Raw genomic sequence first — 13879 nt, forward strand, 5'->3', positions numbered from 1 at the left:
TTCTTTTCAATTTGTAATGTTCTTATTGCAACCTTTTTTCTATATTTACTCAAACCATACAACAGAGTATTGCAATCATACAATGGTCCGCCAGCCTAACACAATAGGAAGAACATCATATTTGTATATCAGGGACCGCTTACGCCCGATGGTTGTATAAGTATTAGTTCACGTGCGGGAACAAAATGGTAATTTCGTATTTGTTATCAAGGAAAGTCGGTAGGAAGGACCGTCCAAAACAATTGCCGAAATCGGCATAAAACATACAAACAATAATAAACGAACACGATACATGTCGCTGAAATGCTAAAATTATTTATGTGCATCTGATTTTAGCGTAGCAATGACCCTGTGAACTGTGTATGGGAAAATTCATAAACAAAATCATGATGATTGAAAACGGGCAAATTTATTTTGCCGAGAACAACATGACACTTACATACATATAAAAATAATATACCCATATCTGGGTGAAAAATACAGCCAAACAACATAATTACTACATATAAAATAATATTCCAATGTCTTGGTGAAAAATACCGAAAACATAACAATTACATAAATAAAAAAAGTATTGACTATTGATAACCGTTTGGGAAAACACCCTGAGGAGGAAGAAATTTGGAGGTGTTGGTAAAATTCAGACAGAGCAGATGTAGCGTGCTTTTCAATTCTAAGGGGTCAGGGGATATATCCGAATGACGGCCCTGAATTTTTACCCGAAACTAAGCATTTTGGTAGCTTTGTATGTATTTGTGACTCTCCGAATGGAGATGAAAAAGTTAAAAATCAAGCTTTGACAGTTGGTGCCAAACAAGTTTTTGGCTAAATTTTGTGAAAAATCTTAACGTATGACAGCCACTATATGGGTGAAACAGATTTTGAAATATTTGGAATAGTGTGTCTGGCCACACGGAAATACCAAATTGTTCATTTTTATGTCCCCTGCCCCCTCTAAAAGTTTTTTCCAGAAAGGCTGAAGCCGTTACTTGATTGGTTGTTAGAGAGGACGTGATGTTAAGGGTGCTCTCAGATTGGCCAATGTCAAATACATAGAGTGACCTAGATTTAAAATCGGTTTGATTTACTAAATGTTCAAAAATGACATAAAATATTTTATTTATCTATAAAATACATTTATATATTCAGAATTGCAGTTACCCGAGGTAAATGTAAAAATAGAAATACACACTAATTTAAAAGGTAGGATATTGTTATATACAAAAACTGCTCGACCATTTATAATAACTTTTTAAACCTTCAACTTTGATGTCCAGTCAGTCTGTTTTATATACGTCGTATTGGAAGGTATTAACAAATGGTTAACTAGTTGTTTAAGAAATAAAATTATATGATATGTTGAAACATGGATATGAATGATGATTTTATTCTTCTTCTTCCTTATTAAATATGTGCTATATTCATGGTAAGTAAACTCATGTTATTTTATGTCATAGGCCAATTTAACGATAGAAATAGGTAATTCATAAAGTTAGTCTATTCAAAACTTCACTGTGTCATGTTCACTACGAAATATCCTATGAACTATTGTGGAAAATCGTTTTTCATCATTGCACTATACTGACTTGTTATATTTTAGTTATAGTAAAAAAAGAAATTGTAATTAAGTAACTCATATTGAATATGGTAATACTAAATATGTGAAAAGCTAATCGTCGTATGTAATTAGGAACTATAATTATTAAACAATATGTATTTCAAGTTCAAAAGGTCAATCACGATGTGGCAATGAATATAAACCAGGTACGTTTGCGATAAATACCCATTCATATAATCATAGAGATATATACATATGTATAAAAGTCAATCACGATGTGGCAATGAATATAAACCAGGTACGTTTGCGATAAATACCCATTCATATAATCATAGAGATATATACATATGTATACATAAGCTGATATTTACTTTTCTTTGACAATAATGAGCTTCCACACCATGTACTTTTAAATCTCGTAGTATATCGAGTTTGTTTCAGGCTTTATGAACAGTACGTTATAAAATGACGCATACATGTTTGTTTGTTTTTTTGTTTGTTTGTTTAGATAGATAGATAGATGGATGGATGGATGGATGGATGGAGGGAGGCAGGGAGGGAGGGAGGGAGGGATGGATGGATAAACTTGGGATAATGTGCATTTTTCTCTCGAAAAGTCCGTCAAAATATATAAATGTAACGCGAATATTGAATATCGACAGTATTAGCTATTTGTAGCAGAGGGATAATGTATTAAATAATAAGTGTGCATGTGTAATACAAAAAGATTCTTGTCACCTTCCACTCTCTTTAATGCACCCAAAAGAATTCAAGCTTAAATTGTTATGCCCTTTGTCGTTCTCCAGTCCCTTAACAATGTTATGCCTTCAACGATCAAAGGAAATAGCAGATATGTTTACCATGTTCCTGCAATATACATGCACATGTGCACGTTTGGATTCCTGGACACTTCAAATATTGTCTCGGCAAAATATGTGTTTAATATTTTGCAAACATTTTAATTATAATGAGACAATGATGGTTTTATTCTTCTTCTTCCTTATTATATACTGTATTCATGGTAAGTAAACTCATGTTATTTATGTCATAGGCGAATTAAACGATAGCAATGGGAAATAAATAAGCTAATCAATTCAAAACTTCACTGTTTAATGTTAACTACGAAATATCCCATAAACTATTTTGGGAAATCTTTTTACATCATTGCATTATACTGACTTGTTTACTAATAATACTAAAAAATGCTGTGTCCTCTCGGTATATAGGAAATGATAGAAAAAACTTCTTTGTAGATATGTTAACGATAATGCAGCAATATTAAACTTGCACGTTTGGATTCCTTGGTACACTACAAATTTTGTGTCCACTCAATATCTGTTTAATATTTGGTTAAAGAATTTAATCATAATGAGACAATGTTATTCAAAAAGATTTTTAAAGTTTATATCGGAGTGAGAATACAATGTACTATGTGATTACTGTTTATGTAAATTATATAAAAGGGATAATTTTCTGTCAGTACACATTTATCATTCCGTACTATGTAGGACAATCTACTAAACATCATAGTCCTGAGGCAAAACACAATAATTCGTTTGATCTGTTGTAGTTGTTAATGATTATTATAATTGGTGTTTTTTAAATCAATTATGATGCGTCTCAGGTCTTTGGAAACTTATTGATGCTGAAATTAAGAGTTATAGAATAATATCTTAAATAGCAGAGAAACAATAATCAGCTTGACAACTTAAATAAAAAACTTCTTTTTTGACATAGATTGTGGTAATTCTCCTAGCATAAGGACAATAAAGTTAAAGCATGTTTTGAACAAAGTTTATGAATGGATCCCTTCCTAATTGAAGGATACATTTTTTATTACTCAATCAAATTTGCACACGGAAATATATTGCCCACGTCTTTGAGGTGCCATTGTTGTCTATATTTTCTCGAGCAGTTAACTAACGTATACATGTATTACTTTTATACATATGTTGTTTGATGCATAATTCAGACGACTAGGTTTCTTCCTTTCTTGGAAGAAAATGCCGAGTGTGAATTATTTCAAAATAGAATATAATGAATATGCAGAGTGAATACACCATATTGATATTTCTATTAGGAATGCGTATACTGCTAGATAAATTTACATTCAAAAGTATGATAAAGAGGCTATTTGTTTTTGTGTAAGATGAAAATTGATTTCAGCGAGCGAGTAAGCGTTAAAACCAGTACTCTCACAAGTGGCGTAGCATACCACGAGTGCGAATACTGTTTTTTGAAGTTCACGAGATGAAATAAAATATAATCTGACACAAAAAAACACATTTTCTTTTTATTTTATTCTTTAACTGAAATGTTCTCGATATTAACTTAAATATATGTTTTCCCCGCTGGTATCCTTCAATTCCAGACGTATATAAAACATGAAGTCTTAAGCATGAAAATAAGTACAAAAATCAACGTTAAGTTGTGATGATATATTTGTTTTATACAAAACAATGAATGATCGCTTGTTTTGATAATTAAAACAACGATTCTTGGAGAAGAAAAGTTACATGGCGAAAGTTTATATAAGATTAGCCTTTGAAATGTCAGCGACCGCCATATTTAAAGTTGAGTCTTTCACGGGAGGAAAAAATTAAATGTGTTTGATTCATAGGGATTTAATTTTACATGCATGTATTTATCAAATTCACATTTGGCTTGCTCTAAACAGTCCTGACAATGTCAGAATCGTAAGCAAAAATAAAATTGAGGTAGATCTAAAACATGGGCTAGTCCTTAAAAAGTAGTTTCTTTAAAAGTGTGAAATTATATTTTGATAATTTTCACTGTGAAACTATCAAATATAATTTTCACGGATAAATCAGTAATTCACTTTTAAGCATAAAATAAATCGATCATAATGTAATTAAAACGTTTCTTGTTTTGTTAGATCTATTTGTAGAAATATGCAGCAACGACAATGTGACGGCACATTAACTTGTCTACATAACTATTACTAGAGTTCCAAGATTTCAGCAGATATTATGTGAGTGTTTGATAACTGAAATACCTTCAGAGGTCGACATTTCGTTTCTTTAAAGGATGATATGATTCCTCAAACATTAAGCTTTAAAGTCAACGACAATGAAGTACAGTCAGCAAGCATAATACGTTCACACAAAAGGATCGAAATCTTATGCTTTCTGTCCTTAAAAATGATAGTTTCAAAAATGAAGAAGCTTGCTTGGTGATTCTGTCAGGTAAGAAAACAACGTCATGTTATTTCTATATATATTTTAACTATATAAACCAGTTGTGTGCGAGCCTGGTTTAGAAATAATTTACTGACGACTGAAAGTCTTAACACAACAAAATCAGTCCTATCATGATCATTTCTGTCTGATAGCATTATATGAATCATTCAATATTTTTACTAGTTTTTGTATTCATGTTAACTTACACCTTATATTTAAAAATGACCGAAGAATTTCAATAATTTATTAATGAGAAGTAATATTTATTGTAACATTCAGTTTTCTTAGTCGTTGGATCAATCAAAAATAATTCTGATTAGAATAGACGTTATAAGTCACTGACAAGATGAAATTTAATTACATTCCTATGTGTAATTGTTTCAACTTGAAGTGTGTTGCTCGCCTTCCAGACGTAGAAAACAGGGACGAAACTGAAATTTAAATGAAATCAAGTCATTAATTAAGTCATTTTGATTTATTTAATGAAAGCTAGCATGACAATTATAAATACAAATGTATCGGTAGAACAAAATACCTATAGCGTCTTGGTAAATGATAGAATGCATTCTTTATTACAATTACAACGCCAAATCTTACAACATACCCACAGAATGTAAGTTAAAAAATAACTTTAATCGATCATGTCAACAAGCACGCAGAAAATATGCAATGTTCCCTGTGGTGAAGTGGTGAGCATACTGAACCGACAATCGAAGGACTGCGTCGTTCGAGTCCTTGTTGCAATTTTTCGTGTGTGTTTTCCTGTTTATATATTATAACTAACATTTGAAAGGCCTGTTCCAGAGACTCACATAATATGATTTTATTCAACTCGTTCAATACATTTAGTATTAAACCTACACTCATGCAACATCCTCTATTTGTTGCTGCCGAGTCGTCTCCCTTGTTCCGAATATTTATCTGAATGACGTTTAGATTCAACCAGTGTTCCTGACAGTGCAACTTTCAATATTGTACCTTACATGGTTGGCACTATTAGATAAATCATCTCATATTTTCTTTCATTGTATCTTGAATTAGCCTTTTGTGTATTAAAATAATAAGAAAGGGTGAATTTTCAGGAAATATATTTTAAATTAGCTCTTCATTGGGGTTGCATCACGGAGAAAGCCAAAACGTTGTAAGGACTGAACATGGCTTACAGCAAACCGATGTCAGAAGTTTTATTTTCTGTTGTCAAAGTTATTGATAACGTATCAAAAGAAAGCTTGACATAAAGTTTGACGAACAAAAAACAACGTTCCAAACCAAAGTGTAACCTAAAGTTGGACAAACTTAGTCCAAATCATTTATAGAAAATGTGATATAAAATATAAATTCTAACAACCTTTATGTTATTCTTCTATCAAACAGATAGGGGAAACAGGTGCATTATGACAAGATGTATTCACAGCATTGAAAGGGATGCTTACACGTCATATGGCGTCAGATATGGCATCTATAAACCAAATGAGGTCAAGAAAATTACTTCTACGCTTTATATAGTTCAACATATTTTTATCAATTCCCGTTTTAATTAGCATGTCAGAATGGAAAATAGATATTCAGGTTTCGTGCATTATACTGTTATAATGCGCGTTTATTTTTTTTAATTCAACCGTGCATGTTACATCAACAATGCATTCAAAATTGATAATTATTTCCTAAACAATGTCTCGGAAAATATAAGCAAACTGTATATGGAATGTCTCTTAACATGAAGAAACATAATAAAGATTCAGTATGAGACATGTGTGACACACAAAAGGGTGACGGGGAGGAAAGAAAAAAAAACTAAGAACATTTTAACATTTCTTTAAATTAGCGATCTTTGTGTAGTGTTGAAGAAAGATTGGAGTTAATTCAACCTAATGATTGAGAAACAACAAACAGGAAGAAAAGTAAATATATATAAATTTTTGTTTTAGTTAAATTTTCAGTTAAACAAAAGATATGGAGAAAAAAAAGAGAAAAAAGAACTCACTTCCTAGCAGTGTAAAAATGCAAGATCAGTCAACAGATGTCAAAGCAATGTTAAGGCTAAAACCTCAAAATCAGAACAATCTCTAGCAGGGATAGTCGGCAATTAAAAAGTAAAAAAAAAATTGACTTTTCTTCTGATTTTATTTCAAAGACAAATCTGGATAATAAAACAGATACATTGTGTACAACATCTCTTAAGCTAAATATAACACAAAATATCATAACTTTATGTCCATTTTAACAACAGTAATCATGAAACTAGATTTTTTGCACTATGATCCTTTATAATATCTATGTATGAAAATGCTAATTAAACGCACAATAAAAAATCATTCGTTCTATCAATATGCAGCTTTACATACAAAATTATAAACATAATAACATGTGTATTTGTGTACAGCTTCATCTATAATTCAATTCAGCTAAACGTGAATCAATTTCAACATTATCTAGAACATTGTATTTTTTTACAAATTTCGAATTTTTTAGAAATAAATCGCGTGAATTAAGTAGAAAAAAATGTCATTTTAGTCAGTACCTTTTGTAGACCGTTTGAACGAAAATTTCATAAATTTATCATAGACATGTAAGAATCCATAGTCATCCTCTGATAAAAAAATTCGAAAAAACGGTAACAAAGTTGTTTCTTTTCTGCGTATAAAAGTTGACAGTTGACATCAAAGCCACATTGATACACAGGTAAACATCTTCGAGGAATGACTATCATCCCGTATCTATCTATCTAGTTTCCTGGCTGTTATATTGTATCAACTTTATTTTATTAAAGAATGGATGAAATATGTGTTCTGTTTCAAGGAAATCTTACAAAAGTAAATAAACAGCATGAAATTCTTTTTAAAAATACATGGTGGTTTCCGGATAAGGCGTATGCTTTAACCTTTTGTCCACAGAATGAAAGTATTTAGAATTACGTAATATTTTTCTATTTCATTAATTGATGCATTCTCTCTATCGCATTAGTTTACAAACTTTCATATTCATCATTGTTATCTTTGCTACACTCTCGTCTGTCCGTGTGTGATTGTTGGTAACATGTTCCAGTATTTACATATTGACTAAAAACAAAAGAAACAAAATATGAAAACTCCTTCAAGATAAACAAGAACAAGTCTTTGTGAGATATTGTGAGCCGCATGTAGTATAATAAACATTATTTATTGGATATCGAGGACTGATACATTACTTTTGTTAAGGTCAGCTGGCCCGGGGACATTTAGGCGTTACCTAAAGAAAACACAGTAATTACAAATAATCAACAGAAAGTGTTTTTAAATTGTGTGCTAAAACGGCTTTAATAAAAAATAATACGCATCGTGAAAATATGTTAAAGTAAGTAATCAGTTAGTTGTCTCCAATTGACTTCTCTGCATTATTTCCGACACAAGCGGACAATTAAGTTATGTTCTTAATTGAAATAAAATAAAAGTTAAGATATTCCTAAGATTTTAAATGTCATTTTTTGTTGGTGTTGAATCATATACGGTGTCGCATACAGCATCGCTAACACGAGCTATATAGAATTCATTCTCAAGAACCTTCACGAGCCCTTAAAACAATCAAGAAATGATAAAGTATTACTTGTTTTTGTTTAAAATTGATCATACTTATCAAACCAATGACTGTTTATATTACAATCGACTTTTGATAACACGTTTTTGTATAATTACCTTTCTAGATGTGCAGACATTATATCTCGATTGCTATAACCAAGCTGCTGGTACAGATCTTCCGATGAAGCATTTCCACGCCTGTCAAGCCCTTCATACAAATTTGTGTCAGTTTTGCCGTAAGTAGGATTATTACTTGCACATTTGTGTGTGTTAGGTACTACGTCCAACATTGGGTATGCATTGTTTTTATTGTTTGGCATTTGTCTTTTTCTTGCGCGGCGCCTGAAATAAAATACCAGGTTATAAATCCAACATTGCACCAGAAGTTTTTTTAAAAAAAAAACACAATAAAGTAATATTACTTTTATTACAGCAGAAGACGTGTTACTTAAGGGTGCGTTTGTGACTACATTGATAAGTCAATGTACTGACAATGCAGTTTTAATCAGCAACAAAGAAATGTTAAACATCCACAATGCAACATCCACAATGCAACACGGAAATGCTTGAACATTATTCACCGCAAGATTGAAAAAAATCACAATCCTTGTTTGAAGAACTTAGTTTATCATTATAAAGTGTATAGGTCATGTATCTCACTAAGAAATAAAATGTAGAACAGCTTTAGAGATGAAATACGTGTAACATATACTAACTTTATAATACAAATCACGACAGTGACCGCACATATCACGATGAAACCGCCACCAACTGAGAGTAACACAACCAGGGCTATAATAAAAGAAGAACGTTTATACAAATATTAGAAAAAAGGTACATTTACATGTGATTTTATGATGCTTTGTTTTTGGCTCTTCTGCTGATTGATTTATATTGAGATTGTTTGAGATTATTTAATTTTGTACATAGCTACATCCGTTATGAACGATAAATATAGATTTCTAGAGCTATGTTTTTTCTCAATATGTTTTTAATATCTATTAATTCTTTACAGTGGTTTGCACTTTCCTGCGGATTTTATTTGTAATTGATGAATGATGACATTACTGTATATCCGTTTGTTGTCTTTATCCACTTTGGCCTCGATAAACATGCTCGTGCTTGTACTAGAGCTTGGGTCAGAGCCTGACGATGAAGATGTCATTTCGGCTATAGCATCTGCACGCATATCGGTGCTATATATGTGGTCGTTATTGGTATCCACTTTGTTCTCAATAAACTTGCTTGTGTTTGTACTAGAGCTGGGGTCAGAGCCTGACGATGAAGTTGTCATTTCGACTACATCATCTGCACGCATATCGGTGCTATATCTGTGGTCGTTATTGGTATCCACTTTGTTCTCAATAAACGTGCTCGTGTTTGTACTAGAGCCTGGCACTGGGTCTGACGATAAAGTTGTCATTGCTGCAATAGAAACTGCATAGGAAAAATTCTGTATAATTACATTTCGTTTAAAAAAGTTGGTTCGCTCAAGTAATAAATGTTTTTCTTATTATTATTGCTTCATTATATTTCATTTACATTTCTAAAAACTCGTTTAAGTTTGCCTACAAGTACACATTGAAGTGATATCATAAGTGTCTCTTCTAATTGATAATAATAAACATGGTAAATAGAAGATTATTTCCGTCCAAAATACAGAAACACAATAAATTGATAAGATTAATATTGTTTAAAGTGCCATCAATTTTCAAAATACGACAAGGAATGTCACGTTCACAGAATGAAGGCCCCGACAAATTCAGCCCATACAGGTTTTTTGCAATAGGGCAAACCCAACAGAAACATCAAAAGATTTGGGGGTGGGATAATTTCAGGGGGACGGAGGGGAACGAACTAAATTTCTGTTTAAAAAACTCATTTGACATTTTGTAATTAATTAAAGTTTTCCAAAAATTATTGGGGAAACAAAACTACTTTCCTATTGAATTTAATTTTCTTTTCCCTACAGGTTGATTATTCATTTTTTCCTTTTTTTATTTTTTCGAGGGAAAAGGATACAAAATTTTTATTTACTATATCATTAATGTCCCTTTATTTCCTTAAATTTTTTTATTTTTAAAATTAAATGGAAAAATTAAAAAAACCCCTAGGAAACGTCAATAAGTTTTGGTTTTGGTGGGGGTAGTTAAAATTCAACCCTTGCCTAACAACCGGATTACAAAATTTCTAGTATTGTGTTGGGGTCGATAAGGGAAGACGTACCCCCCCCCGGCCCTTGCTAGTTAATGGACAGTTAAAACGTTTTTTTAATTTGATTTTTCAAAATATTGAAGGTATTACCCCTTTTTTAAAAAAAAAATCTGTTTTTAATGAATTTTAATTTACATATTTTTTTTGTTTGATTTTTTTAAAAATATGGATTTGGGGGAATATTCCAATTTTTATTAAAAAATACGAATGTTTACAAAGTTTGTTCACCAGTTAAAAAAACAACAAAAAAAAAAAAATTTTCAGATACTATTTTTACTGAAAGGGACTAATTTTTCCCGGGGTTTTTCAAAAAATTTTCCCAAACAATTAAACCAAAGAAACAAGGCTACTTTTGGGGGGATTGGGAAAAACAAAAAAACAAAAAAAAAAAACAAAAAAAACAACCGTTTAAAAAAGAGCAGGCCCGAAAAATGGCAATAATATTTTTTACAAACATTTCATTTTAATTAGAAAAAAATCTTTCCCAGTTATTTTAATACAACATTTTAAAAAAAAAAATTAAACTTTTAAATTGATTTGAAAAAGAAGGTTTTTTTGGGATCAAAAATTTTTAAAAAGCAAATTTTTAAAATTTTCGAAAAAAAACAAAAAGTTTACTGTAATTAAAGTTTAAATTAAAAAAACCTTTTAAAAACTCGGACAGTTTTATTTAAAAGTGAAAATTTTTAAATATTAATTTTTTTACTAATCTGAGCATTGCTTGGGAAATTTTATCGCTTAAATGTTTTAAGGGTACGGGATCAAGAAGTTAGTATAACATTATTTTTTTCACAAAAAAATAACTTACGCAAATTTTTTTCACAAAACCCTTCTAAGCAGTCCTTATTCCCATCACCCTTTTTTAAAACCTTTTATATGCAAAAAATTTGGTTTTTTAACCCCAAAAATTTCTGGCATCTTTTTCTATTCATAACCTGAATTTTTTAAAAACAGGTTTCCGAAATGAATATTTTTTAAAAAGAATGATGGTTTTTATTTCAAGGAAAAACAAAGAAAATGATTTTTAATTTTTTAATTGATCAAAAATTAAAATGTAGGACGTTTTTAAATTTTTTGGGTATTTTCCAATTAAAAATTGTTCATGTTTTCTTACAAAATTTTTTTTAAAAGTACTTACAATGTTTTCCCCTTTATTTCCAGCCATCTGTCAGTCCCTGTCATTATCAAAAACTTCCAGGGGCAAAGGAATGCATTCCTCGGGCGTGAGACACAAAAAAATGTGGGGAGGGCAGGGCTTTATTAAAAGTTTTTACAATTTTATTCCCCCTTTTCTGTATGAATTTACCCCAATTTTGAAACAACCCTCAATTCCATAAAATGTCCCTTCCCCCCTTTTTTTCATTATCACATTTGAATTCATTCTTGACAATTTTTTTTCTTTATCCTAAAAAAAGGGGACAGATGGGATGTTTCTAAAAAAAACTAATTTTTAAAAAATTTTTATTAAGTTTTGATTTAAAAATAAAAAATTTTTACCTTTAAATGGGAAAAAAACAAACCCAAAAAAAAACTACCCAAAGAAAATTTTTAATAATATAAAACATTAGGCTTTGTGACAAATTTTTTTATTTAAAATTTTTATGGCATAGGACATGGGCTAAACAAACATGCCACAAACACAAAGCCACACACTTGTATGCATTAACCTTTTTTTTTTAAAAATTTAAAAGGTTTTGGGAAAAACATTTAAAAATAAGATTTGGAAATTTAAAAAATCCAAATTTTACTTAAAATTTCCAAAATTAAAACCCCTCCCCTTGGGAATTTTATGAGTTGACTTATTCATGGTCCTAAAACTGCACTGTTCAAGACTTGGACTCATTCCTGTCAAAGTTATAATGTTGACGGCTTAACGTGTAAAATATATTAAAAGTATTTTTTAGTAGTTTGTTTCGTTGTGTCTGTTTTGTTTTGATCACCCAGTGTGTTTGTAATAGCGATCATTTAACGGTTGAGTTGTTTACATTTTTATAACAGTAAGTCAAAGATTTCACAAACTGACCGTTACGAATATACCAGCTTATTATTTTCTTTCCTTTAAAGAAGGCCTTAGAATCCATAGAAACTGGAAAACGGGACCGCAGATTGCGGCGCATATTTTCGATCGTGTAACGGTTTTTAAAAACGTTTCTCCTACATCTAAATATCTTTAAGTATTATCCGAGCATATGGTCTTAAACAATATATTATCACTTGAACCCAATCTGTTACTTTTAAAACGGGTCAAATTTTACGGTATTATAAAAAAGACAAGGAGTGACATCCGCCATTTGCCGCAACGTTCGGCATGAGTTTCCCCCTTTGGCTACACTTGATTACTATTTTTTCCGTTATCGTTGTCCACTATCAGGTAACTTAACGGTTAAATGTTTACACTAGTGTTTGACATGTATAGTCGGTATTATAACGGGCGTATTCGTGTTATGATTTGTTTACATGAAAAAAACAGACACTTCTATCTACCTATCTCTGGATACTGCCAACCCCTCTTACGAGTGTTAAAGGCAGGAATTTAGTGCACGTCGGATTGTTAGTAAAAGATGAAGAGAAAAGCTAAAAAGAAAAGTCCAAACATTGACATGCTTGGAAGGTGAGACTGTAAATGTATTCTAGTTCATGGTTTAAAATTTAATAGTGTGAAACAAGATGAATTATAGAGATAAAATAGTTTAAAACACTGGGAGTAAGACTAGTACTGCAAACCCACCACTGCCTGTTTGAACTGAGCTTCAGGTTGGGCAGGGTTTGGCAATGTAACTAGGGAAGTTTATTCCATTAGTATAATGCTATGAGGGAAGAAAGAGGTACTTATGGTAGTCGGAGGATACCTGTATCTGACGTAGGATAAGGGTGCATATGTCTGGTTAATCTATGTGGGTTTTGAACATAAGTTGGGAGATTTTCATTGCAACTAGCGTTATGGTATATCTATAAAACTTATCAGTCTACAGTCCAATCTGCATGTTCAAGGGATCGCCAAGCCCAGTTCTTCCTACAGGGCTGTGACACTAGAGGTGAGGGGAGTAATCCCTTTTAACCATAATATTGCACGTCTCTGATCATCTCAAACTTTTGTCAATATTGTTTAGTTTAATGGAGACCAAAATAGATGGGGGCATATTAAACCCGGGGGCCCCGGGGTTTATGCTATTCTTTTTACTTTCCTTTTTTATATACACAAAAAAAAAATTTTTTCTTTAATTTTCAAATATTTATTAATTTTAAGGGTCAGCAGATAATCTGCCAAAAACTTTTTAACAGACTCAAATTTTCCAGGGAATAATTTTTTTTTTTGGTCTTATTTTGGTATTAGACTGGCATTTTTAAGGGAA

At 31.2% G+C, this 13879-nt stretch overlaps 2 protein-coding genes across 5 annotated transcripts in view; both read right to left on the reverse strand.

Annotated features, from left to right (window-relative positions):
- LOC132738903 (location of vulva defective 1-like) overlaps positions 1-13879 on the reverse strand; it is a 176048-nt gene that overhangs the window by 46292 nt on the left and 115877 nt on the right. The window lies entirely within an intron of this gene.
- The window catches only part of LOC132738934 (uncharacterized), an 80799-nt gene continuing 73789 nt past the window's right edge, over positions 6870-13879 (reverse strand). For 2 of the 3 annotated variants that reach the window (XM_060726568.1, XM_060726558.1), the window contains 4 exons: positions 9381-9737; positions 9029-9104; positions 8430-8654; positions 6870-7817 (listed from right to left, as the gene is read on the reverse strand). In XM_060726568.1, the coding sequence (XP_060582551.1) occupies positions 7724-7817; positions 8430-8654; positions 9029-9104; positions 9381-9737 (752 nt within the window). In that variant the 3' untranslated portion in view covers positions 6870-7723. The remainder of the gene's footprint in view (positions 7818-8429; positions 8655-9028; positions 9105-9380; positions 9738-13879) is intronic. The other variant, XM_060726575.1, reaches the window with a different exon arrangement.

The sequence above is a fragment of the Ruditapes philippinarum genome, unplaced genomic scaffold (genome assembly GCF_026571515.1).
Source record: "Ruditapes philippinarum isolate M1 unplaced genomic scaffold, ASM2657151v2 ctg670_1_1_1_1, whole genome shotgun sequence".
Taxonomy (NCBI): domain Eukaryota; kingdom Metazoa; phylum Mollusca; class Bivalvia; order Venerida; family Veneridae; genus Ruditapes; species Ruditapes philippinarum.